General features: G+C 39.0%; 1 protein-coding gene across 4 annotated transcripts in view; it reads right to left on the bottom strand.

Moving 5' to 3' along the window:
* ZRANB1 (zinc finger RANBP2-type containing 1) overlaps nucleotides 1-26,724 on the bottom strand; it is a 58,624-nt gene continuing 31,900 nt past the window's right edge. For 2 of the 4 annotated variants that reach the window (XM_041743236.1, XM_041743239.1), the window contains exons 4-11: nucleotides 17,886-18,073; nucleotides 13,155-13,308; nucleotides 10,327-10,398; nucleotides 9,584-9,782; nucleotides 5,478-5,598; nucleotides 4,155-4,284; nucleotides 3,822-4,051; nucleotides 1-2,638 (exon numbers count right to left, since the gene is read on the bottom strand). In XM_041743236.1, coding sequence (XP_041599170.1) covers nucleotides 2,420-2,638; nucleotides 3,822-4,051; nucleotides 4,155-4,284; nucleotides 5,478-5,598; nucleotides 9,584-9,782; nucleotides 10,327-10,398; nucleotides 13,155-13,308; nucleotides 17,886-18,073 — 1,313 coding nt within the window. In that variant the 3' untranslated portion in view covers nucleotides 1-2,419. Of the gene's footprint in view, nucleotides 2,639-3,821; nucleotides 4,052-4,154; nucleotides 4,285-5,477; nucleotides 5,599-9,583; nucleotides 9,783-10,326; nucleotides 10,399-13,154; nucleotides 13,309-17,885; nucleotides 18,074-22,604; nucleotides 22,727-26,724 lie in introns of all 4 variants that reach the window. The other 2 variants (XM_041743240.1, XM_041743237.1) reach the window with 2 other exon arrangements.

The raw sequence follows: 26,724 nt of genomic DNA on the forward strand, positions 1-26,724 counted from the left end.
TGCTGCACCTAGGTTTTGTTTAATTAGAACAGAAAACACCATACTGTATTGTCCCTAAAAAAGGAAAAAAAAAAAAACCCATAAGGTTCAAAGTCCATACAGTTAAGGTATTACTATCCAGAGTCAACCAAGACCTCATCTTTGAGAAAGGACTGCGTACTCTATCTCGGGACAATTATGGCTGTTTAATAGTTCAAGAGCTTAACATAGCATTGATTCACCAACATTTTGGCCTTACCAGCCAGTCTGCTATAAAAACCATTTAAAGCCCCATCCCTGTCTGGAGCCTAGGAAATGCAATGTCCTACCTTTCCCACAGGGAAGAATGCTGTACCTGTTCAACTAGGTGTGGTCAGGATCACTGATCATAAATAAATAAATAAAGAGGCACCTCGGGGGAAACAACACTCAGCAGACCACCACACCCAGGCTAACTACTGAGCCTATGAGATTCCTGGACAGCATCGACTGCAGTGTAGACCAGAGTGACTGACTAGATGCTTCTCTCAAACATTTCTCTTTGGCTTCTTCAACCAGGAGGGTAGTTTTGCTTAACAGCAACTAGAATAGGATCTGTGCCCACTAAAGAATTCTTCCTATGTATGGAGAAAAGTCTATAGCGATGCTATGCTAAGTAGTCAGAACAACAGCCTTCTAAAACCTTAATTACTGACCAAAACGAGGGTCGACCAGAGAGTCAATTTGTAGGGAAACCTAGCCACATAGAACAGTAACATTTACCATTGTTACACCAAAATTCATTTATATGGAGTCGAAATTGCAACAAGTTTCCTGCAAGTTTTAGCATACAGTAGAACTGATCCTTTCATCCTGGGAATATCTCCGTGTGCTGCTCCAAGAGGGAAGACATGACATCTCATGGGTGTTTTTCTATGTTTAGTAATTCCAGCATCAAATTAGAGCTTGTGTATACATTTCAAACACCATCTAAACAGAACTTAGAAGAAAACAAGCAAATATCTAAAGGTTTTTTCACAGCCTTTTCATCAAAGGAAAAGTGCGTGTGTGAGTGTGTGTATGCATGCCTGCGTGCGTGCATGTGCCTGTCGATGTCTCTGGGCTGCTTTCCAAATTCCTTGCCACATTAATAGTCTACAAAGTGCTTATCAGGACACTAAGTCTTTTTTGTGTTCCTGAGATAGGTCTGAAATTTTTACCCAGTATTGAACATATACCTGAAGTGGTCAAATAATACTTTTTATAAAAAGATTTCTATCTAAGATTATAGTTTTAACTTTTAAATAAGAATGGCCACAATTAACCAACATGCAAAAATTCTCAGACTACTCTGAGAAATTCATTATACAATGCATTTCCACCTTACTGCATTTTTAAATCTTTATTCTATACTTAACTGATTCCCAATTAGCCCAAGCAAAGGCATGCCTTTCTAACATGATTTGCTTAAAGCAGAGTTGATGATAAAAGGAAGAATCCAAAGACCCTCTGCATGGCAATTTGGGAGTGTGATATTGTCAATTGAATCAAGTGCGCAAATTTCACACAATTCATTTAGTTACAAGTGGGCCTGCTCTCCAGGCACTTCCCTAACTTCCATCCAGGGAATGACGACTCACAAAGAGACAGCCACCCGGACTCTGGTAGAAGAACCCTCATTTTAAGGGCACTCTTCCAAACAAATAAATACCTAAATACTGAAAGGGAGCATATCAGAAGCTTAAAAAAGACGAAATAGAAACCAAAACCCTTTCCAAAACAAGGGAATGACGTCTGTATGAAGTTCACTCACACAATTCTTACTTCCTTGCAGTTTGTTCCTTAAAGATTTGACTTCGTTTTATTGGGCACGACGGGGACTAAATAAAATAAAAGCTTGTTTTTATTTTTATGTTTTGCTGTGGATAATTTGTACAAAAAGTTTCCAAATAGCTAATGAGCTCTAGTGAGACTCAACGTAAAGTGGATCTTTTTAAAAGGAAAGTAGAATGCCAGGTTCTACTTTAAAAGAGTATCTCAAAGGAACAAAGAGTCATCTGCCATGTGCTTTTGGAGGTGCCCATGCTGGAAAAAACTTCTCAATAATATGAAGATGCTGGTACAACTTGTCCTATTACACAACTTCTTACACAACCACATGCGTTACATTTATAGACAGATTTACAATTTGAAAGGAAAAAAGTTCTGTCTTAATAAAATTAGTTTTTCTTTTTTTTTTTTTTTTTTTTTTTTTTTTACAAACTGTAGTCCAAACAAAGTTCTCTGTCTCCTCACACAGCAGATACGTCCTCTCCATTGGGTGTGGATGAGAAAAGCCTTCTGGGCAGTTCCTGCCAGATCTGGTTCCTTCCATGTCTTGCGCTCTGCTTGGAGCGTGCACCACACTAGCTTTGGGGTCACCGCAGAGCCGATACCCTAGTCTTCTGCTCTTTGATTTTTTTCATTCATCTTCTTCATCTTCATCTTCCTCTCCATCTGACAGGGATGTACAAGGCCGGATCTGTCGGTAGCGGTCAAGCCACTTCTCTACCATCTGCGTGACCAGGGGGTGGTTCCGCCGCCGGGAACTCTTCTGCATGGCCACCAGCACCCCCCCTTCGGTCACACAGCAGTCCAGCCACTCCCTGAGCAGTTTCTCTTGCTGTTCCTCATTACCTAGCTTTTAGAGGAATGTGAAGAAAAGAGAAAATAAGATCACAGATCAGAGACCTGTTAGGAAAAATTTAATGAGAACATAGCTGGTAGGATCACTAACGAAAAGGTCAAAGCAACAAATTTCTCACGTGGTTTCAACCTCTCAATTTTATGATTAAAACCCAGTTTCCTATGGTTAAACAGAAAATCATCAATGGGAAAATGTGCAGAAAAACCTCATGGGGGGGACCACCTATTAATTATGAGTTCATTTGTTTGATAGAAGAGGAAAAACCCAATGTTACCTAATAAACTGATCTTGGCAAAGAAAAGGCTAGAGAAACAAAGTCTCAGCTTCAAACACGTGACAAGGTAAGTTTATTCAGTAAAGTATCTACAGAATGAAAGTATAAAAATTACGGTCTACTTTTCTTAATGTCATGATTATAAAAGTTTTATATTATATCAAATAAAAAACCAATAATTTTGTAAGAATATGGGTTTCCTGAGAGTGTTCTTTCTGCGCATCCTTGCCGCCAGCCCTGCCTGCCCACCTCCTTCTCCCCTGCAGCTGCACCCATCTCTGAGCCAGTGTGCCTGCTTCTGCCACTGCTCCAAGTACCTAGTCTCCACACCAAGCAGCCAGTGTTCCTCTACCAGACAGATGGTCTCAGGCTTCCCAGCTTCCCAAAGCCAAGGTTTTAAAAGGCAACTGGCAAGCCCCTTGCCATCCCTAGTCCCTCAACCCCCTTTCCCCACAAATCACACCAGGGCGCTGCAATACCCTCTCCCTATGGCTCTCTCCCTCCACACTGTATAAGACTCTCTTCTCTTGCGGGTCTTATTTCAGCAGCACCACCTCCTCAGATGCCTCCTGTTACCTCCAGGTTTCAATCATAAGCCCCAGGAGCCCCCCCCCCCATCCCATCTTTCTAGTTTTCTACTCAGCACCCGTCACTGCATCAGGGCTGGGGCTCTTGTCTTCACATCACTGCTGCATCTCCACCCAACAACCTACAAAGCAGCTCAGGGAAGGTAAAAGTCACGGCCTGGCTGACCAATACTTCCAGAAAGCGACGACAGCCAGGCCCAGATTCAGTGGTGTAGCCAGCAGTGCAGAGAACGCCGCTCCTGAAAGATGTTCCCAGTTGGGTTCCGGGGCAGCATCACGGCTTCAAGTAGGTTCATGGGGAAGTAGTGCCTCTTACCTCCTGAGCGGAGAGAAAGTGCACGTGAAGTAACTTCCTCTCGCTGTCAACCAGAGGCAGGAACGTGATGGTGACATCGTCATCTGTGTTCAGGTTAGCACCAGCACCTCGGTTGCCGTAGCCGTCGTTCTCCATGGCAACCAAAGCAGAGAAGTGGCCCCTTGTATAGCCCAGAGCAATCGGACTTTTCCAACAAAAACTCTGTTCCCACAACAAAGGCAAATAAACACCTGGAGGGAGGAAAGAAAGTTGCCATGGGATTATCAGCATACAGCTGCAAGCTGCATGGTAAGTAACAGGAGACTTCTAAAATACTCTTGAATAATGGCTTACCTTGAAACCGAGTATATCCTAAAGTTTCTCCCCGGAAACTTTTATAATATTTTACTCCATAAACTATAATTGGTCGTCTAAGAATATGTGCAAGTACAAAAATGTGTGTCTGTTCCAAACTTGCTCCAGGCTGTACAGAATAAAATAAAGAAAGCAATTTCTCTTTAAAACATTTATTGCTGCCCTGGAAAACTAATGTGCAAAACACAATGCTGCTCCCCTTCAGTACACGAGATCAATGCTTTTTTTTTTTTTAATTGATAATACTGTCAAGCTAAAGAGGCATTAACTTCTTCAAATAGCAAAATCCAATGAAATAATAAAAGAAATCTGCGAAGTCTACGTATACAACTATCTTTTACAATCCAAACCCAAAACCCAATGGATTTGGTTAAATACTGATCCCAGGAACAAGAGATTCAGATAGTAAGGCAGTGGTGGCGTCATTCCATCCTTGCTGTCACCTGTCAGAGTACTGCACCTATGACAAGGTCCTCTCCAAGTAAAAAGATGAGCTGTTATTTCACACAAACATAAATGCAAGAATACTAAACATGTCTACTACCATCCCTCTATAACAATTCTGACAACACATTTTCAGGAAGTACATGTTGCTGATGTAAAACAGCCACTGTGCCAGGGTTCAAATTAATCATGGTGCTTTCTGCAAAGATAAGGAATGGTTTGCTGTGTGTATATTTGAACATTACAATTCAGCATACTGAATGTGCTTCACAGAATAAAACTAGTATGAAAGCTAGAGTCTAAGAGGAACAACCCTACATAATTCGTTTTTATAAAAAGTCTATTCCCAGGTTAATTTTAAAGGAATCCCTCCTTCTGTCAGCCATGGCACCTCCTTCTTGGCATATGTCACATGGAAAGAGAGCCTCACCACTAGAAGCCTCATGAAGATCCCAGCTTCACCCTTCTAGGCCTGACGGCAGACAGAGCACCAACACAAGAGTGCCTACCTACCTTCAGCTCAATGGTCTTGGTTAAGTGCCCCTCAGACAGAACAGGAGCTAACCAAGAGGTAGATAAAACAGGCATAAAGCCACATTCCTAAGAGGACAATATGAATGAAGAGCAATCTGAAAAGGTAGGTGAATGCTTAAATCATCATAATGACTTTCATTTTCAAAGTTTCTAATCACTTCATGTGAGGACTTGCCTATGGTCATAGTGTTGACAGCAGTCACGGCCAGAACCCAAATCAAGCCAAATCAAGCAGTTTCATGTCTACCACAATGTTTCCAACAGTTCATGCATATATGTAGCCTACTCTTTTCACAGAAGCAACATGCCTCGAAGCATTCTTACCTGACTAGCGAGAGAGAGTATAAATGCCCAGTCTTCTTGCCACTGTTCTTCTCTCAAGGAAAAATGTAAACCAAAGCTCTGAGAATACCATGATTCCCAATCTTTCCAACGTGTATAAAACCTAAAAAAGCAAGATTGCAAAAGATAAGCCTTCTATAAATGTTCTAATCATGTATTTAAGGGAGTCTGTCTTTAAGCAATTCCTGTAAAGAGAACAGCAATTTTATTAATCTTACCCAGTTTGCAATATACTTTCAAACTAAAAATGCCTAGCAGACATCATTTAACACATTCTCACACATAATTTAATTCACCACCCAACATGTTTTCACCAAAACTTTAAATATTAGTGATAAGAACAATCAATTTCAACTGTCTACTACTGGTTTAAAGGTTAAAAACCAAAAAGCAAACACTCAGAATCATCTGAGATGCTGGATATAAAGATGCTACATTTCTACATTACTATTTAGTATTCACTACTTGATCATTGTGTAAATAATAAACTAGAAATAGCCCATGTATTCACAACAGTATCAAAATCACTTCCAGGGCAAGGCCCTAAATCTTTCTGACTCTATGAAGGCTCAGAACGATGAGGAAACCATCAAAGAGAAATCTGAAGGTAGCAGAGTTGGTTCATGAGGTTTAAAGGAAGAAGCCATCTCCAGACATCAAAGTGTAAGGTGAACTAACAAGTGATGTAGAAGCTACAGCAAATTCTCCAGAAGATCTAGCTAAAATAATGAATGTAGGTAGCTACACTAAACAAATTTTCAATGTAGATGAAACAGCCTTCTATAGGAAGAAGATGCCTTCTAGGACTGACATAGCTAGAGAGAAGTCAGTACTTGCTTTCAAAGGACATGCTCTCTTGTTAAGGGGCTCATGCAGCTAGTGACTTTAAGTTGAAGCCAATGCTCCTGGCCATCCGAGGGCCCTTAAGAACTATGCTAAATATACTCTATTTTTAAAAAAGCCTGAATGACAGTACATCCATTTACAGTATAATTTACTGAGTATTTTAAACCCACTGTTGACACCTACCCCCCCAGATTAAAAACAAACAAACAAAAAAAAACTCCTTTCAAATTATTACTGCTCACCGACAATGCACCTGGTCACCCAAGAGCTTTGATGGAGATGGACAATCAGACTGTTTTCATGCCTGCTGCTAACACAACATCCATTCTGCAGCCCATGATCAAGGAGTAATTTCGACTTTCATTATTCCAAGTAAGCCTCTAGCTGCCATTCCTCAGATGAATCTGGGCAAAAGAAACTGAAAAACTTCTGGAAAGGATTCACCATTCTGGATGCAACTAAGAATGTTCCTGATCTAAGGAAAGAGGTCAAAATATTAACATTTACAGGCGTTTGGAAGAAGATTACAACCCTCTGGATGACTTTGAGGGGTTCAAGACCTGAAAGGAGGAAGTAACTGCAGATGTGGTGGGAATAACAAGAGAACTAGAATGAGAAGTAGAACCTAGAGATGGGACTGAACTGCTGCAATCTCCAGAGACAACTTGAACAGATGAGAACTTGCTTGTGATGGATGAGCAACGACAGTGGTTTGTTATTTATTTATTTATGTATTTATTTATTTTGCAAAGGAATCTAATCCTAGCAAAAATGCTATGAAGACTGTTGAAATCACAACAAAGGATTGAGAATATCACATAACGGAGCTGATAAAGCAGCAGCAGGGTTTGAAAGGACCAACTCCAATGCTGAAAGGAATACTGTGGATAAAATGCCATCAAACAGCATCACGCGCTACAGGGAAATCATTCATGAGGAGTCTATCAATGGAGCAATCTTCGCTGTAATCTCACTTTAAGAAACTGCCACAGCCACCTCTTCCTTCAGCCACCAGCATCCTGATCAGCCAGGAGCCATCAACCTTGAAGCAAGACCCTTCACCAGCAAAAAGATCGGGACTCAATGAAAGCTCAGATGATGGCTGGGGTCTCTCAACAGAGACTTTAAAATTCAGGTACGTATAGTTTTTTTAAGACCTAATGGCTACTGCACACTTGACTACACACTATAATATACTAGAAACGTTAACTTTTATATGCACTGGGAAACCAAAATATTCCTTTACTTGATTACAATATTCACTTTATTGCAGCGGTCTAGAACTAAATCCACCTATCTCCAAGGTATGCCTGTACATATTATACATCCAATCAGGTTACCATCTAGGCTTGCCAGCTAGGAAGCATTTTAATTTTTTTCAGGTGACCTCAAATTTTTCCTCTTTTGTATTATGCTTTGATTTATAATTTAGCTATCAAAAAAGTGATCAAATTGCTCTCATTTTCAAATTCTAGAGAGTACTTTCATTCAGTAGTGTTTACGGTATACTTACTAGGTCAGGCTACTGAAGGCACTAGATCTTCCACAACAAAAGACAACAAAATCTCTGTTCTCATGGAGTTTATGTTCTAATGGACTTCAGAAAATCCCTAAGTACTCACAACAAAATTTACCTAGTAAATGCTCAGAAATTACGTAAGAGGCACTAGGGTAGTAACATCTTTTGGATTAAGGCCATTATCATTACCGTGTTCAATTAGGTATGGGGGGAGCATATTTTAATTAATTTAGCTTCTTTCACCCTCAATTTTTCTCACTTATGACAACTGAGACAATGTATATACAGAACCAAGAAAATACGATTAAGTCAAGACCAGTCATATACCTGGTTGGATGCTGGGTAAAAAATAAGACACAGGTTTCCCCTACTATCTGAAAGTTTGCTTCATGCCCCTTTGCTTTTATGAAAGACCTACATTAGTACCTGTTCTTGCTAGCTGAAAAGAAACCTGAAGAAGATTTTCACTTCCACAAGATGGTAATTGCATCTTTGCTTTATGCCATTTCAGCTGACAAAAGGTTTCCCAGGAATGCTATACTTTCAGATAGCAGGAAACCTGTCTACATAAAGGACATTTCTGAGATAACTAGAAGATATGATATGGACTATAAAATGGATAAGAGAGTCCTTGCTGATTTTCTTAGATGTGGTCCTGTGGACTCAGCTGGGTAAGAGACTATCTTGGTTCTTCAAAGATGCACACTGAGTTACTGACGGGGAAAAAAGCATCATGGTGACTTTAACTGGCAAAGAGAGTTGCTTACATATGTAGAAGCAAAGCCCATATAGGTTAAGTGTTGTTGTTGGTTTTTGTTTTTTTGTTTTTGTTTTGTTTTGTTTTTTTAAGATTTTATTTATGTACTCATGAGAGACAGGGAAAAAGAGACAGAGACATAGGAAGAGGAGAAGCAGGCTCCATGCAGTGAGCCCGATATGGAACTCAATCCTGGGACCCCAGGATCACGCCCCAAGCCAAAGGCAGATGCTCAACTGCTGAGCCACCCCAACTGCTGAGCCACCCAGGCGTCCCCGGGTAAGTGTTAAGTGGTCAAGCCAATGAAGGAAACCCTGAGATTTGTTGCATTGATATATATATTTTTTTTTTTTTTTTTAATTTTACTGTGGATTTCAAAATTTGCAAAATAAAATGTAGTCTGAAGACTGACTATGTGCCTCAGGAAGGAAAAGAATCTTGTAATACAATGCCAACATAATCTTTTAAATTTAAACAAAAATATGAAATAACACTTAAAAACATGAGCAAAGGGATCCCTGGGTGGTGCAGCGGTTTGGCGCCTGCCTTTGGCCCAGGGCGCGATCCTGGAGACCCGGGATCGAATCCCACATCGGGCTCCCAGTGCATGGAGCCTGCTTCTCCCTCCGCCTGTGTCTCTGCCTCTCTCTCTCTCTCTCTGTGACTATCATAAATAAATAAATAAATAATTTAAAAAAAAAGAAAAAAAAAAAAACATGAGCAAAGATCTTATCAATATTTAACTTCAAAAGTATCTATTTAAAAGCTCAGCAAAAAAAAAAAAAAAAAAGCTCAGCATAAAGGTATAAAAGCCAACAAAATGTTTCACATGTCTCAATGTGCAAAACCAAAGTTTTCCCCATAGCTTCCAAAGTAAAGATAACAGGTGAAAAGTATCCCAACAGTATAAGGAAATGATTCAGCAAGAGCATGCCTGGGTTTACACAGGGAAGAACACCAGCTCACCAATGTGAACAGTCATGCAGGCTGTCATGCAGGGCTTTCCGAAGCACCGAGTCCTTGTCATAAATGCCCCAGGTAGCTTGTAGCACTGAATCAAGTAAGCAGTCTCCTGCAGTTCGGTTCCAAAGCGCATACAGTCGACTGTCCAAACGCGTAGCCAATTCCAAAGACCAGTTTATAATTGGAGATTCTTCTTCTAACTCTACACAAGGAATTGGAAGTAACATGTTCATGTTCATGCAATTTAGAACTACTCATTGGAGGAAAGAATCCATTCTCTGCATGTTGATATGCTTATGTATCATTTACCATTAAACACATAAATAAATCTGATCAATACAAACCTTCTGAGTAGCCGAAACATCTATGGCTCTAGATTAAGTTTTTTTCCTCAACTTCTATATTCTTTACAACTTATTTGCTAAGAATGTTTAACAGGGAAATATACTCATTCTAGAACAGAAGGAGAAAACCAAGGCTTAAAAACTTTTACACCTTTATTTACTCCATCACCATTAGAGAGCCATGAATGAGCATTCTTAACTTTTTTTTCCCAGTTTTATCAAAAGATAATTAACAGAATGAACATGTTTAACAGCACAATGTGACAATGATCTTAAGGACTTTACATTTTCAATTAAAGTAAAAATAAAACAAGTCAACCATACACTGAACTGTTCCAAGCCTTACAAAGCAAAGAATTAATAGAAATTGAACTAAATCACACTCATTAATTCCACACTTACCTTTCTGAACATCTCTATCAAGCACCTCATCAAATAGTTTTTCTTGGACTGTTGGAGGCAAGTCTTCAATATCTATAAAGCAAAAAAGAGACTTAAAAGATCTTCTTACATCTCATAACTTAATAAATTTGATACAAGCATCTAACAGTGACTTCCTCTAAAAGAATTCCCTTGTCAGGGTGCCTGGGTGGCTCAGTCAGTTTAGTATCCAACTTTTGGCTTCAGCTCCTGGCTTGATCTCAGGGTTGTGAGATCAAGCCCCATATCGGGCTCAGCACAGAGTCAGCTTGAGATTCTCTCCCCCTCCTCCTCCCTCTACTCAGGCTTGCTCACTCACTCTCACTCTCTAAAATAAATAAAATCTTTAAAAAAAAAAAAAAAAAAAAACCCTAGCCAGTGAAGACAGTCAAGTGCCTTCCTGTAAAAAAAAAATGCATGTATGTGTGTGTAAATGTAATGTAAAAGATTTCCTTTCTGTATGTCATTATCAAAACTGTTATCTAAAAAATAATAAAAAGAATAATATTTAGACCAATAATTGCATACAACTATTGTCATAAAAAGAAGAGATAATAATGTTGGTGAGGATATGGAGAAGGGAACCCTTGTGAACAGGTAGTGGAATGTAAATTGGTATAGCCACCATAGAAAAGTGGGAGGATTCCTCAAAATGTTAGAAGAATCATGATCCAGCAATCCCACATCTGGGTATATATCCATCCAAAGGAAATGAAAATTGGATAATGAAGAGGTTCTAAACTCCCATGTGTGCTGCAGCATTACTCACAATAGCCAAGATATAGAAACAATCTAAGTGTCCATCAATGGACGAATAAATAAAGATTGAGGGAGAGGGAAAGTATAAAAATGGAATGTTATTCAGGCAGGTAAAAGAAAGAAATCCTGCCATTTGCAACAATATGGATGGACCCTGACGGCATTAGGCTAAGTGGAATTAGCCAGAGAAAGACAAATCAAATACTGCATGGTACCATATCCATGTGAACTCTTTAAAAGAAAAAAAAAAAAGTTAGACTCCTAGAAACAGGGAAGAAAGATTGCCAGGGGTTGGGGGAAGTGAGGAAAAAGAGAGATTGGTAAAGGGGTACAGAAACTTTCAAGCTATAAAATGAGTAAGGCTGAACACCTAATGTCAAAACCATGGTAACTGAATTTTATAACAAGATGTTATATAACTGAAATTTGCCAGGAGAGTATAACTTACATGTTCTCACCAAAACAGATAAATGAATCAAACATGTGAGACAATAGGTGTGTTAATTAACTAGATGGGGGAAACTCTTTCACAATGTATGCATATACGAAATCACAATGAATAACTTGAAATATCTGACAATCTTATAGGATAATTATCCCTCGGTAAAACAGAAATAAAAGAAAAAAAAAGAACAGGGCTATCTGATATTCAGATTGATGAAACAGTAACAACATACAAATATTTATCTGCCCTTGACTCGCTGCACTCTCAACTTCTACTTAGGCCTATTGTTTTCAGACTTTAGAATCTTCTTATAAAAGTTAACGAACCATTAATTATTGGTACACACAGATCTCTGTTTTTGTCATCTTCCTCAAATTCTCCATGCTGTGTTCTGTTACTAATGGAGTAGTCTAGAGTAAAAAAGCATTACCCTAAAAAACAATTTTTTAAAAAAATTTAGGCTATTTTCAAGTCAAAATAAAAATCCAAACATCACCAGAATAAGCTTAAGTGTACAGAGATGGCATTTCAAATGAATTTTGTCTGATTTTATTTTTACTCAAGAAAGGCAGACCTAGGCAGAGGGAGAAGCAGGCTTCCTGTGGGGAGTCCGGTGCAGTACTCAATCCCAGGACTCCAGGATCACAACCCAAGCCAAAGGCAGAGCCACCTAGGTGCCTGAACTTTGTCTGATTTTAAAAGGCTTAGTTATCGGGGTGCCTGGGTGGCTCGGTCGGTTAAATGTCCATCTCTTGATTTCAGCTCAGGTCATAATCTCAGGGTCGTGAGATCAAGGCCCATATTGGGCTTAGCATGGAGTCTGCTTGTCCCTCTCCCTCTGGTCCCCCACCCCCACCCCGCTTGTGCTCATGCTTCTCTTTATCTTTCAAATAAATAGTCTTTTTTTTTTTTAAGGCTAAGTTATTATCTTCCTACCATTTGTAAATGCCCCTGTTCGTGTCAATATAAAAGCTCAAGACACTCAGAAGCAAGAGGAAAGCTTTGTTTTAGAAACTTCTGGTGTTTGGTGCATTTATTCAGTGTCCAAAGACAAAAAGCATCCTGGAAGACACTTCCGATAGTCTGAACTGAAAAATGAAAAGCTACCTCACAGACATAGTAGAAATTAATATAATGAGTGAAGAACATAATGACACTTTCAAAAGAATGCCAGTATCTGATTCAAATAATCTCCACCCATCAAAAGCCGGGGTTCTAATCCTATCTACTAATACCAATAACCAATACTTCCGTAATTTTAAAACAAGCATGAAAAAGGAAAAAAAAGTACACTGATAATGTCCTAAACTAAAACTGAAGAGAAAAATAAATGGGTAAAACAGATTTTTAAAAACATCTAAGGCCCACATAGAAGTCAGTTATTATCAGCTGCTACCTTCCTACCAGATCTGAAGGATAAGTTCCCGAGGAACCCTTGTACTGGTCACCTGCATGATAAATAGGGTAGTCAAGTAATTTAAAATGTACATAATAGGCTAAGTTATCTGCTTTCTAAGAGAGACAATTTCACTCACACATTTAAAAAAAAAAAAAAAAGAATTCCAATAAAGTGAAAATTTCTTTTCACATTGAAATTTGGAGTTACCTGCTGGCAACGTAAATGTTACAAGGTCAGTTAGAAAATAGCAAGCAAAATCCCCCTTTCTCTGATGAAGAGAGGCAGCTATCTCTCGCCGGATCTGCTCTGTCAGTTCAGGACACACCATTGCTGGAATACACTTTGCTGCTTGTTGAGACACCTTAAATACAAAAGAAACTTTCCTCTGCATCTCATTTATCATTAAAGAAAGCAGAAAATAACAGTATTTAAGAGAAATTACCAAACCTTCCCAGTAACCCAGGATGTTGTTTAATTTTTAAACAGATTAGGGATTATTTCCTCACCAATGGAAGTATGTTTCAGTACACCTTTCCAGGAAAATAGCCAGAAAAACACTTTACCTTCTAACTCAGGAAATTCACTTCTTTAGGAATTTATCCCAAGGACATATATAAAGATTTATGTAAAAATTTACATAAAATGGTGTTGTTCACAAAGGTTCATCCTAAGAGAGGGAGGGAGGACAGAAAACCACCTAAGTAAGACTTAGCATCATGCCTGCCATAAAAGTATTCTTAAAAAACAGGAAATTCCAGCTCATGGAGAAAGAGGAAAGTACACACACTCTTCTCCTGCTGGGTTAAGAATACTTCAAGTGCCCCAATGTGGAATAAAGAAAGCATGATATTTTTAAAGGGTTAGTTTCCACTGACCTCAAATCCCTCCCCATTTGTTATAACTCTGAATATTTAAAAAAGCAGTTGGGCTTCTCCAATTGTAGAAGAGACAACAAATCTTTGAAGTACAGCCAGCCTGACAGGAATGAAACGTGAGCAGTGATATAGTGAGCGCTATGATGGAGAACTTCTAGAAAGGGCATGGCTAGAACTTTCCTTTTCTTTTCTTTTTAATGATGGATTTGCAACGAATGATGCAAAGATATTATTTGACTTTTAAGGTGTATTCCTTTTATGGAGCTCAAGAAATATGCATACAAAGAATTCTGAAATCAAAGGTAAGTATCTGCTAGAGAGGAAATAAGTCTGGTGTGAACCAGTCTCTGTCACTACAGACCACAGCCACAAACCTGGACAACCTTCCCAAAGGCAAGTTTCCAGTCACAAGTGGAGTTTGGAGCATATGTGCCAATAAGCCACTCAAAGAGTCAGCTTTACTATTAATGTCATCTATATAATATATGGGAACAATTAACTATAATTCTTATTAAGGTAAGTAAGTAAACAGCATTTCAAAACCTCTGCATAACCAACACAAGCATCAGACATCATATCGTGAAAAATCCTATATGAAAACTCAGTTTTGATGAATTCTATTGGCCAGGATTACCAGTAACAATGAAATTCTCACTACCTCTTAACTCCATGAACCCAATCATCACGTGACAGTCAAATTATGGAAAATGAGATGTCAATGTTTTCAGAATATAACTATTTCTCAAGAAACGGTGTTAAATGGATCCCAAAGTAAGTTCGAAGTTCCCAAAGCTTATTCTCATCAGCTAACCCTCTGCCTCCTTCCAGAAACCTGAGACTGTTTCTTCAAAAACTTGGGTCTGTATCATGAATACTGCAAACATTCCAAGAGAAACCTTACAGCTGGTAAAGAGTCTCCAAGCATGCCCCCTCACCCCCCACTGCCATCCTTCAGCTCAGGTCCCTGAAAGCCTATCCTTCATCTTCCAGCCTCTTTCAACCTTACAACTCTCAACCATCTCCTTAGGCCAGTAATTCTTAACTTATGGCACATGAACTTGCAAGGGCCTGTGAACCTGAATGAGAATTTTCATTAAATTTAAATCCTTCATTTTCACTAACCTCCTGTCTATATTTAAAATGCATTCTCTTATATATCACAAATCTATTCTGAAAAAACTGTCAGAATATAACTGATTTCTGTTGCCATCTTATTTTTATTCTACGCATTTAAAGAAACAGTATATTGAAAAGGAGCCCATAGGCTCCACCAAACTACCAGAGTCCATGACCTAAAATCCAATTAAAAACCCTGACCCCAGATACTATCTCCAAAATATAATGTTCTCCTGTTCTGATCCCAAAGTACTTGGCTCTGTGCTCTCACTGCAGGAACATCCCTTAGCATAATCTCCCTACTGGCCCCTTCAACTCCATCCTCTGGAGCATTCATTCCACTGAGATGACATTTCACAACCAATTTTGTTCTTTCCCTGGAAATCCACCCTGCCCCCCCTCTCCCACAGTGCACCAGTTAGTCTATGTGTTCCAGAGAATATGGCAAAATTGATAAGTTGCTTCCTAAATTAGGTTCCATCTAGAAGACCCTGCAGCTTCCATGCACTCTCTTGTGCTGTCCCACGGATCACTTGTTCTGGTGAAACCTGCCCTCTGAAGGAGCCCACGTACCAGGATTTGAAGCCCCCCGCCACCAGTTATGTGAGTATGCTTGGAACCAGATCCTCTCACCTGAGTCAAGCCTTCTGACAACTGCAGCTCTGAAAATTTGACTATAAACTCATAAGACCTTGAGCCAAAAACTATTCAATCAAGCTGCTCCTGGATTCCCTACCCTCAGAAACTGCATGGAGATAACAACTGCTGCTAAGTGGAAGTGATCTGTTAGACAGTAAACAGAAAGTACCCTGAGGTTCTACTGCCTTCCCACCGTCAGTCCCCAGACGCTCTCAGGGCAGTGACTTAGGACTGTCACTCCAACCTTATCACAGCCCTCTACCAGCCTGAGGGCAGCCTAGGAGCCCACCAACGACTTGAGCCTTGATTCACAGCTGCCCCCTATATCCTGTCTCCTGCCACCACCAGCAACTATAGCTCCACACACTGGCCCTGCCAATACACAACGCAAATGTAGCCAGACCTCAAATATGACAGGAACTACCTCTAACTGTTCCAGAACTCTGGTCCTTCTAATCACACTGCTTTTCCAGCAATCCCTTTCTCTAGCCACAGCACACCTGCCCCTTGTTTTTCACTACAGCTCTCACTCAAGCCCTGCCCTTCCTCTTATAGGTGCCTCTGGTGTCACTGGATGCTTACCACGCTGAACTACAGCTAGCCATTTCAATCATATTCCTTAAACCCTCCCAGTGCTATGTACATAGTGGTTCACACCACTTGGGTCTGTATCGTGAATATTGCAGAACCTATAATCCAATTTAAAAACCCTGACCCCAGATACGTATCTCAAAAATATAATGTTCTCCTGTTCGGATCTCAAAAAGTACTTGGCTCTGTGCTTTCTCTGCAGGCACATCCCTTAACGTAATCTCCATACTGGCCTCTTCAGTTCCATCCTCTGGAGCATCCATTCCACTGGGAGGACATTCCACAACCAATTTTGTCCAATATGGGCAAATTTGGATATGTAAATATGCATGCCACAGAAGACGCATATTGAGAAAATTTCAATCTTTTTTTTTTTAAGAGCCATTTTCAACTATTTTTCTGGAAGGTTTTTTTTTTTTTTTTAATTTATTCATGAGAGACAGAGAGAGAGAGAGAGACAGGCAGAGAGACAGGCAGAGGGAGAAGCAGGCTCCATGCAGGGAGGGAGCCCGACGTGGGACTCCATCCCAGGTCTCCAGGATCACACCCGGGGGCCGTAGGTGGCACTAAACTGCTGCGCCACTGGGGCTGCCTGAAAATTTCAATCTTCAACTGATCTGACCCTCTGCACTCTATTTATCTTATTGTTAAAAGAATTAACTGGATAATATGGTCATATCCTGAATCATTTGTTCATCTGCAGTCATTTGTGACATCTGTGTAGTTATCTAAGCCCAAAGGCTCAGAACCAACTTGATCCCCCCCTCTCCATTACTCCCCACATCCAGTTGATCCACTTAATCTTGACTCTGTCCCCACCAGTTCTGTCAAACCGGCCTAACTTCCTTCCACTGCCACTGCAACTCTGGTACCAGCAGAGTCCTTGCCAGCGTCATGTAATGCCCGCCCTACCAAGGCTTCCCCCTCTCTAATCCACAGCAGCCAAAATACACTGTGATCTGGCCACTCCCCTGCTCCTCTCCCTAACTCTGCAGACCTGTTCATGGCCCTAGGAACAATCTTCGAATCCCCTGGCCTAGAAGACCCTCCACAGTGCTTCCTTCTCCAGATCCCAATCACCATCACAGTCATGCTGAGCACCTGCAAGTTCCTGAAATCTCCACAAACACTACCACCAGGGCCTCTGAATAAAGTTTCCTCAACTCCCTCTCTCTTCCACCCACCTATGACATAAACTCCTACTTCTCCTTCAGACCTCCACTACAATGTAACCTGCTCTAAGTGAGAAGGTAAGATACCCCAAAACACTTTCTCTAGTACTCCCACAGCACCTGGCATTTACATCTATGAGAACACACTCTGTACAGAATTACCTATTTATTTCTCTGCTCCTCTGGATACTCACTAAAGGAAGAGCCAACACCAATCACATCCCTCTTTAGCACAGTATCTTGCACACGCAGTGGGTACTCAATAAATATTAGTTGAGTGAATGAATGAAAGCTATGTCCTAGTGTTTTTCTAATCAAACAGATGATTAAAATCTTGTGGCAAAATGTCCTGTTTTAAGAGCATATACCCTTAAGAATCACAGACTGTTGAAGTCTCAAGTTTAGTGTGAATTTATAAAGGGAGTAGATGAATCTAAAACATTTAAGAACAGTTTTAAAAAGCATTACAGTTTAGAAAAGCAAAAATAAAAACTAATGAACACATTTCCTTCATGTAAAACATTTAACCAAAATGTCATACTCACTTCCGTAAGCAGTATAGCTAGCATATCCTGCCTCTGAAAACGTATAGCCAGATGTACGAGAGTATAGCCAACATCAAAAGCAGAAGGACGGTTCAGCAAGCGCACTTCATCTGCAGTGAGCTGACGTGCAATGTCCCCTCCTGATGACTTGTATGCTTCTATAGCAGCTAAATCACCTTCTACCACCCCTAAAACAAGCAACAAGATAGAAAAGAATTTAATTCTATTTTTCTTCAAAAACCATAAACCTGTTGCATTCACTCTAAACCCTTTTAAGTGTCTCTCTAGGATTCCTGGACCCTGAGACAACATTTAAATGTCCTAAAGAATATTAAGAAAAGTTAGTGTACTCCTCTCCATTTAATTTCTTGCCAGAACTAGAACTACCTATTTAAGTACTTACCTTCACATCAGTGCTAGCTCCATGCTCTGGTTGAGGTTTAGAGGTATCATTAGAATATACTGATTGGATCAAAGATCAGTAATCCTAGTGTGAGGAAGTAGACTTTACAGAAGACACTAAACTACCTATTCTGGTCCTGACTCTACAGAAACCAAGGAGAAAGGGATATGCTGCTTCCTATTGGCTTTGGGCTCTCTCGCCCTTTGCACTGCATTTTTTACGCTGAAAAAAAACAAATGCTGGACCTTCCATATTGTTGTTTAGCTAGAAACAATTCAGAGCAATTAAACCATTTTCAGTATCGTTAAAATTAGCAACATTTTGATTTCAGAACCTCTCAAAGCCATGTGTTCCTTACATTCATTAAGTATTAATACAGTAAAACTTGAACCAGATGAGTTAGAACAAAGATAGGCCAAAATAAAACATTACAAAACCAGTTGGGGGTAGAGAGATAAGTATCACTTTTTTTATAATCCATAAAGAACTTTCTGTTCCCATTAAATCGTGTTACTAATCTTAACACAAATTAATGTTAGGTGAAGACAGTATTCCTGCTTACTAAAGCTGTACAGTACATATCTATGAATAAATAGCCTTGGCAAAAAATAAAGGTAAGCTTCAAATTTACTCACAGTGTTACACACACACACACATACACACACACTCAAGACTGTAGGACTTGTAGACTAAAAACCAAAGAGTTTTTAGTGTTTTCTAAGTTATATCAGGAAAAATCTGTTTGTTGGGTAAAACACTAATACTAGCTAAAAATATTCTTAGTGTATCTTTTTAAAGATCATTTTTAATGGCCATCCTGAATTAGGAATTAGAGAAATAAGAGCTACTTCTGTGAGCATAACAGATTCATCCAATGCAATAATTTCTCCCAGTTGCTTAAAATACAAAAACTTTAAAATGATAATTCCCATGTTCATTGAATTCCCATGACGTACATGCAAAGGACTATGCTAGGCAATATGAAAAACACAGATAGTAAAAACATGATTCCTATACTCAAAACAGTCCTTTCTCACCACGTTTAAGCCACAAAAGGCCAGCTTCAAATGTTTTCAGACTCTGTTGGTCAAAGATCCTTTCTGCAAATCCAGACCCACTCCACAAAAAAAAGAACACCCTGCCTCTGACACATTTTTCAAGTGAAGAATCCATGATATGAAACCAGAACACCTTCTTACAGGAACTTTTATTTTCATGGTTCACGTAGGTTAATACATTCTTCAATATAAACACCTCAGTACAGCTGTCACCCCCGCCCCCAAAACGGAAAGAGCCTTTAGGCCCAGTGCCCTGGCAAAATCATCTGGGCTAAATCGTGGTACGCTAAAATGTGATACGGCTGGCAGGAATCTTCCTCAAAGGGCAGGTCTTATAAATAGATATAGAAAGTCCTACTTCAAATTAAAAAAGAAAAGAAAAGAAAAGAAAGAAATCTATTGTTAAATAGTCAAGTACACAAAGAACTCTGAAATTTCTGCTTGTTTTAATGAACAGATGAAAGTAATCAAAGAGAGCTCGTAACTTTAGAATTTAATGAGGTTCATCTTTTTAAAAATTTTTTTTTTTATTATTTATTTATGATAGTCACAGAGAGAGAGAGAGAGAGAGAGAGAGAGGCAGAGACATAGGCAGAGGGAGAAGCAGGCTCCATGCACCAGGAGCCCGATGTGGGATTCGATCCCAGGTCTCCAGGATCGCGCCCTGGGCCAAAGGCAGGCGCCGAACCGCTGCGCCACCCAGGGATCCCCAGGTTCATCTTTTTAGAACTAAATATGCTCTACTACTCTGTTTCCTTCTATGGGTATTTCCGTATGAAAGCAACTACTTTTCATGTATGATTTATCAAAGCTGTCATTATTTCTGGGTGCCTGCAATATCACTGCACCTTTTATAAGCTTTAGCCTAAAAATATATATTTATAAAACTTCTTTCTATGACATGAGAAAAGCCACTCAAGGACCAAAAAGACTGATCAACTGACCTGAAAAGCTACAGAGGAGGAAGACGTGCACAGAACATGTATACGTATGTGTACCTATTCAGGCATGTGCATGTGCCTGCATGCACATACCTTTTTTGTTTCCCAAAGACAAAGATGATTGCCAACCAACTTCTAAATCACTGTCTTCACTATTTTTAGCTAGCTCACCATATAGCTAGCTCATGTCTGAAGAATCTTCTCTTAGAAATTCTTAAGAATTCATTTCCTGGGACTCCTGGGTGGCTCAGTGGTTGAGCGTCTGCCTTTGGCTCAGCTCATGATCCTGGGGTCCCAGGATAGAGCCCCACATGGGGCTCCCTGCATGAAGCCTGCTTCTCCCTCTGCCTATGTCTTTGCCTCTCTCTCCTGAATAAATAAAATCTTTAAAAAAAAAAAGAAAAGAAAAGAAAAGAAAAGAAAAAAAGAAAAAAAATTCATTTCCTCGGTCATGGTTGTGAGAGATTTCTGTAATTAGAAAATAACATAATCGGGATCCCTGGGTGGCGCAGCGGTTTGGCGCCTGCCTTTGGCCCAGGGCGCGATCCTGGAGACCCGGGATCGAATCCCACATCAGGCTCCCAGTGCATGGAGCCTGCTTCTCCCTCCGCCTGTGTCTCTGCCTCTCTCTCTCTCTGTGACTATCATAAATAAATAAAAAATTAAAAAAAAAAAAATAAAAAAAAAAAAAAAAAAAAGAAAATAACATAATCAAAGACAGGGGGTACAGACCAGAGAGCACAAGAAAGGTGACACACTGTGCTTTGAAATTATGATTTACGACGTCACCCAGTCTGGCTTCAAATTAAGCATTTTTAAAAAATATAAACAGAACTTCAAAAGATGAACTTGTACAGTATATGAATTCTATCTCAATAAAGAAGATACATATACACAAAAACAGGATTTCTATTTGTCCTAATCCAAAATACCAAAACAATTACTTCCCTCATCCCCCAGCTCTGCAGTGAACTGCAGACAGAGTATGCTGTTGCTCCCCAGCATGAAGTAAACCCAGGGGGTCAGAAAATGAGGATGAAGAGAATAGAGTTTGTGCTCTATTGAAGAATAGAGCACTAAATCCTCCAAATTTTCTAGAACATGAAAAACACAATGTAAGTACAGGTACAAAGTAGTATCTCAAAGAAAAATATCATCTAATGTTTTGGGAATATAGGATTCCATTCTTTTCTTTAACTATAGTTAAGAACTTAGTTTCAGTTACCAGTGAGTTTTCAGCTACAAAGACAAGTACATTTATTACAAATGTCATGAGACTGTCACCAAACAGTCCAAATGTTTTTAGTCTATCTTTATGACACATTGTTCAATGACAGCTACTGACTAAAGTTTCGACAGCTTCTTGACAGATGGGTTTTTACTGCAAGCAGGGTATTAAAAAGGATATGGCCCATACTCAGATAAGGTAAAGTTTTACCTACCAAAGTTTTCTACTTAGGTGGACAAAGTATCAGATCATATGCAAAACAACTTAAAATGTCTTTTGAGTTCTTCATGTAACATTTTTTTACCACCTCTAATATCAGGGGATAAAGGAAAGGAGGAAAAGGGGAGAAGGCTGGTTGGTAGGAAAAGACAGCAAAATAAATGCAAGAGGTATAATCTCACTTCATGTAACAATAACCAAGAAAAACCAGAACAATTCCAATGGAAGAGAGATGATGGTATATACATGCTTCCTAGTTACTGACCTCTCAACGCTTCCAAGCGTGAACTAAAGCATCTTTAACATGTTTTTTGAAAATTTTAACAAATGTATTATTACATACATGTTCTGTCCCTTTTTCTTCTGTGCTATGACTGCAAATTAAAAGGACAGCTGAAAGCACTCTGAGAAGATTAACTTTATAAAACTAACCTACAGTATCATCACACATTCAAAACTGACTGAATGAATAACCAACTAAGCAATGGTGCATAATTACAGATAAGGCAAAGTTAACATACTTTTAAAACATTAAGACCTAAGAGTAAACAAAAGTTACTACATCTTACAAACTATAAAGTTAAAAAAAAAAAAAAAAAGTTTGTATTGTTCTATAAGCTGGGCCAGGAGTGGAATTTAACATATTTTGAAGCCACAGAACACAACTCATGGGACTTCACAGCTACTATGGAACTCCGATGGTTAGAATATGGAGCTGGCTCATAGATGTTTAGAAAACAGACTTATTTTTTTCCCCCATATATGGCACAGTTTTCAAAGTTTTGCCTTATTTTTTTTTATGACATAAAATCATAATGGTAACTAACTTTGAAAAGAATGCCAAATGGTAAAAAAAAAGCCAGGACTTACCTGAGCCCACATGGGCCAGCTCAACACTACCCTGGAGTTCTATGGTAGCTGTGACATCACAGCATGGTTTATGCTGTGGGGTCAGGGTGGACTTGGAGTCAGCTGGCACAATTTCAGGAGCCCTTAAAGAGAAAAGTTAGTTTTAAGTGGTAATGTTCACAATGTGCTTTACCATGGTCAGCAGAAAGATGCAGATGTGCTGTCTACAATGTCTGGAGAGTTGTCTTCTACCCAGAGTTTAATTCACTTAGGTGGTTTTGCATATTAAAAAAAAAATTATGCCACCCAGTAATACTTTTTCTTTATATTCCTAACCATTTGGCTATAGTTCAATGACGAACTTGGCTTAGATATTCATATTCACAGCTAACTCCTTCAATACTCAAATATGAGATGCTTTTTAAATAAAATGACCAATATTTTTAAAGTGCATCTTCAAGTTGGCACAAGCTCAGTGGCAATCCCAGGAATAGTGTGAGCAGTCCAGACCACCTCTTAGAGGTATTATTCGCATGATAACCAATGGCAGCAAGTGAATTTACCACTTCTATTCCTAGAATAGTGCTACAGAACAATAACCTTTTTAAAAACTGAGATGAAAATCACAAATTGGAGATAAATTCTTTATACTATATCAAGATAAGCTCCTGTTCAATTCAGTCAATAAACTCCATTATGAAAACATCCTCTTTAGAATAAAAGACTCAATGACAGAAAAGTCAAAATAATCTCTAATTAACGCCTTCAAATAGTCTATTATTAATGACAAACTATGCCAAATATAATTTATACTCTGGAACTCCGATGTCTTTACATCTCTGATTAGACTGTGAACAACCCAACTGCTGTGAATATATAAATCCCCCAAATCATGAAAAAATACCTGAAACAACAGACACCTTCAGAAGAAAGATTTCGCCATGCAGGAAGAATGATTGCTGAAAGCGCCACGGAAGGACTTAAAGGAACAGGTCACAAAGTTATCTTTGGGAAGGGAATTAGGGATGAGGGCCAGTGTTAACAGTTAAAGAAAATGAACATGAGTTCCAATTACAAAGGTCACTGAAAATATTGCCGAAAGAGTTAACTGAAGGGATACTGTTTCTTAAAAACCTATGGTTCCAGTTATATAAAGTAGTATATATCAAAACCACATTCACCACTGAAGTCAAGTCCCCAAAAGTTTTCTGACTGCAAATAAAAATTTCACCTGCCACAAGGCCACATTATCCTGGCTGAATCTGAAACCAAATTTTAAGATTTTTAGAATTATACTATTTTAGGTAGTCCTGGAGGGGCTACTGAATTGTCTAGGCACTCTCTTTTACAAGTCATGGTAGAGTTTATAAAAGGAAAAAACTCTTATGACATGTAACATTGCACACTGTACATAATATGTCCATGTAACTCTTCTTCTAGCCAAAAATACTGATAGAATACAGAATCATCAAAATGGAAGAGATGTTAAAGTTGCTTAGTCCATCTTGATAAGGTCCCCAGGTTGAAGCACAAAACAAGAACGTCCCCATGATTTGCCACTGCAAGAAAGTTCTACAGCTTCAGGAAACACCTATGGCCACTTAAGTATCCATGTTAAGTGGAGTGGTAGATTTTCCTCAAAACCGTCAGCCCCATATATCCAACAACTCATTAGACAGATTCGCTACAACCTGTCTAAAACTGAACTTCCTGTCTCCCATGTTTAGGAAAAATGATCCAATACAAGTGTCCAAACCAAAACCGAGGATATATTTCTTAACTACTCTCCCCTTCACACCCATATTGATTTTGCCAAGTTTTGTCAATCCTGACTTTTAAGTCTCTCTCAAATACCACCCCCGCCCAACCCCATCTCCAGTGCCTCTATCCTCAGTCAGGACTGCACTCTCCCTCACCTAGATTACTGTAATGTTCTTAAGTGGTCAGCATGTCTTCCAATCTAGTCTAGGACCAGAGTGATCTTCCTAAACCACAAATCTGATTAAGGCAGTCTCCTTCCACATGTTTACCACTGCCCTTATGTTAAAACCTAAACTCCTTAGATTTTCAAGAGGCCTTGAAAGGTTCAGCATTATCCCAAAGCAGTACCCCCTCAACAATAGCCCCACAGCTCCCACTCTAAACATCAACTCTGCTAACTTCATCAGTTTCCTCTCCTGACTCTGAGGTCTTCACACATGCAATTCCCTCTGATGAAAACATTCTTCCCTCTTCTCTTTAAGGTTTTGGCTTAGATGTTACTTCCTCCTGAAAGGCCTCTCCAGATCTTCAAATGAAATTCGGGTATATATATATTCTTCTAACATCTTATCCTTCTTCTACTAAACTCATCACCCTACACTGATTTGTTGAATTTAATCTTCCTCTACCAGAGCACAAGCTAAAAGCCATGACTTCTTTCACAGTGCTTGGGAAAACACTCCATGAATATCTAAGTGTGAAAATAAATGGACCGACAAAGAAAAGGCAAAAACCAAGTCAATTCTGGAAAGCAACTGGAAGGTGGAACAGGATGAATATTCGCTTTACCATATTTTAAATACATAATAAAGCTATAATTACTTAAACAGAAGTGTGATACTGATGTAAAAACAAACATCAACACAAAGAGCCTCAAAACAAATCATGCAGAATCATTTTCTGTATAATAGAACCACTCAAATCCATGGGGAAATAATTTAATAAATCATATTAATAGAATTTAGAAAAGTATTTTAATCCTTAGTACAATCTAAAACACTGTAAAGAAAACAAAGGGTCTTTAGTATAACTCTCCTCATACAAAAAAGAGGGGGGAGAAAATTTGCAGCAGATATGACTGGTACATATTTTTAGAAATATAACTAAGAATAAAACAGAAAACAGAAGACATTAATCAACAATTCACAGAGAAAACTACAAATAACTAAACAAGACAGTACTCCTGCCTTACTAACACACCCCAGCAAAGGCCCAGCTGCCCTGGTGCTCTCACCTAGCTAATGGGATACAATCTGGGAAGTTTTTCCAAGAAAATATTTACCTTTAATATGTTCATATTGTTTCCATGTGATCCCATGTCAGGGAATCTAAGAAAACAGAAATGCTGACAATTTCTGTCAATGCTATCAGAATAAAAACTATTCAAATAACTCAAAAGGCTAAGGGGCATGTTAAAATACAGCAAATTAATGTCCTATTACACATTCATTTTTTAAAAGATGAAAACAGGGACACCTGGGTGGCTCAGGTCATGATCCTGCGGTCCTGGGATCAAGTCCCACATCAGACTCCCCACAGGAAGCCTGCTTCTCCTCTGCCTGTGTATCTGCTTCTCTCTGTCTCTCACGAATAAATAAAATCTTTTAAAAATAAAGATGAAAACATTTTAATTACTTCAAAACATAAAGTTCAACAAAAAAAAGTACAATTTCAATTACATAAAAATAAGTAAATGTAAAAAAATGAAAATACATAATAACATGACAGATTTCCTCTAGCTGCTGATGCTATACATTATTTTCAGTTTTTTCTCTGAAATACTCCACAATGAGCATGCTCTGCTTTTATTATTTAAAAATACACCAAACCCTCATGTACAGTTACAAGAAGCCAGTACATATTATCTAATGATGAAACAAGAAGAATGCTGTGTTCATCCATAGTTGAACAAAATGTGGGATATACATACAATAGTATTCAGACTTAAAAGGGAAGCAAATTCTGACATGTGCTGCAACATGAATGAACTCTAAAGACATTACAGTAAATTAAACAAACCAGTCACAAAAGGATAAACACTGTATGATCCCACTTCGGTGAGGTACCTCGAGGAGTTAAATGAAGGGACAGAAACCAGAATGGTGGGATCCCTGGGTGGCGCAGCGGTTTGGCGCCTGCCTTTGGCCCAGGGCGCGATCCTGGAGACCCGGGATCGAATCCCACGTTGGGCTCCTGGTGCATGGAGCCTGCTTCTCCCTCTGCCTGTGTCTCTGCCTCTCTCTCTTTCTCTCTGTATGACTATCATAAATAAATAAATAAATAAATAAATAAATAAATAAATAAATAAATAAATAAATAAATAAATGATTAAAAAAAAAAAAAAAGAAACCAGAATGGTGGTTGGCGGGGGAGGTGAGAT

Source organism: Vulpes lagopus, chromosome 2 (assembly GCF_018345385.1).
Source record: "Vulpes lagopus strain Blue_001 chromosome 2, ASM1834538v1, whole genome shotgun sequence".
In the NCBI taxonomy this organism is placed as follows: domain Eukaryota; kingdom Metazoa; phylum Chordata; class Mammalia; order Carnivora; family Canidae; genus Vulpes; species Vulpes lagopus.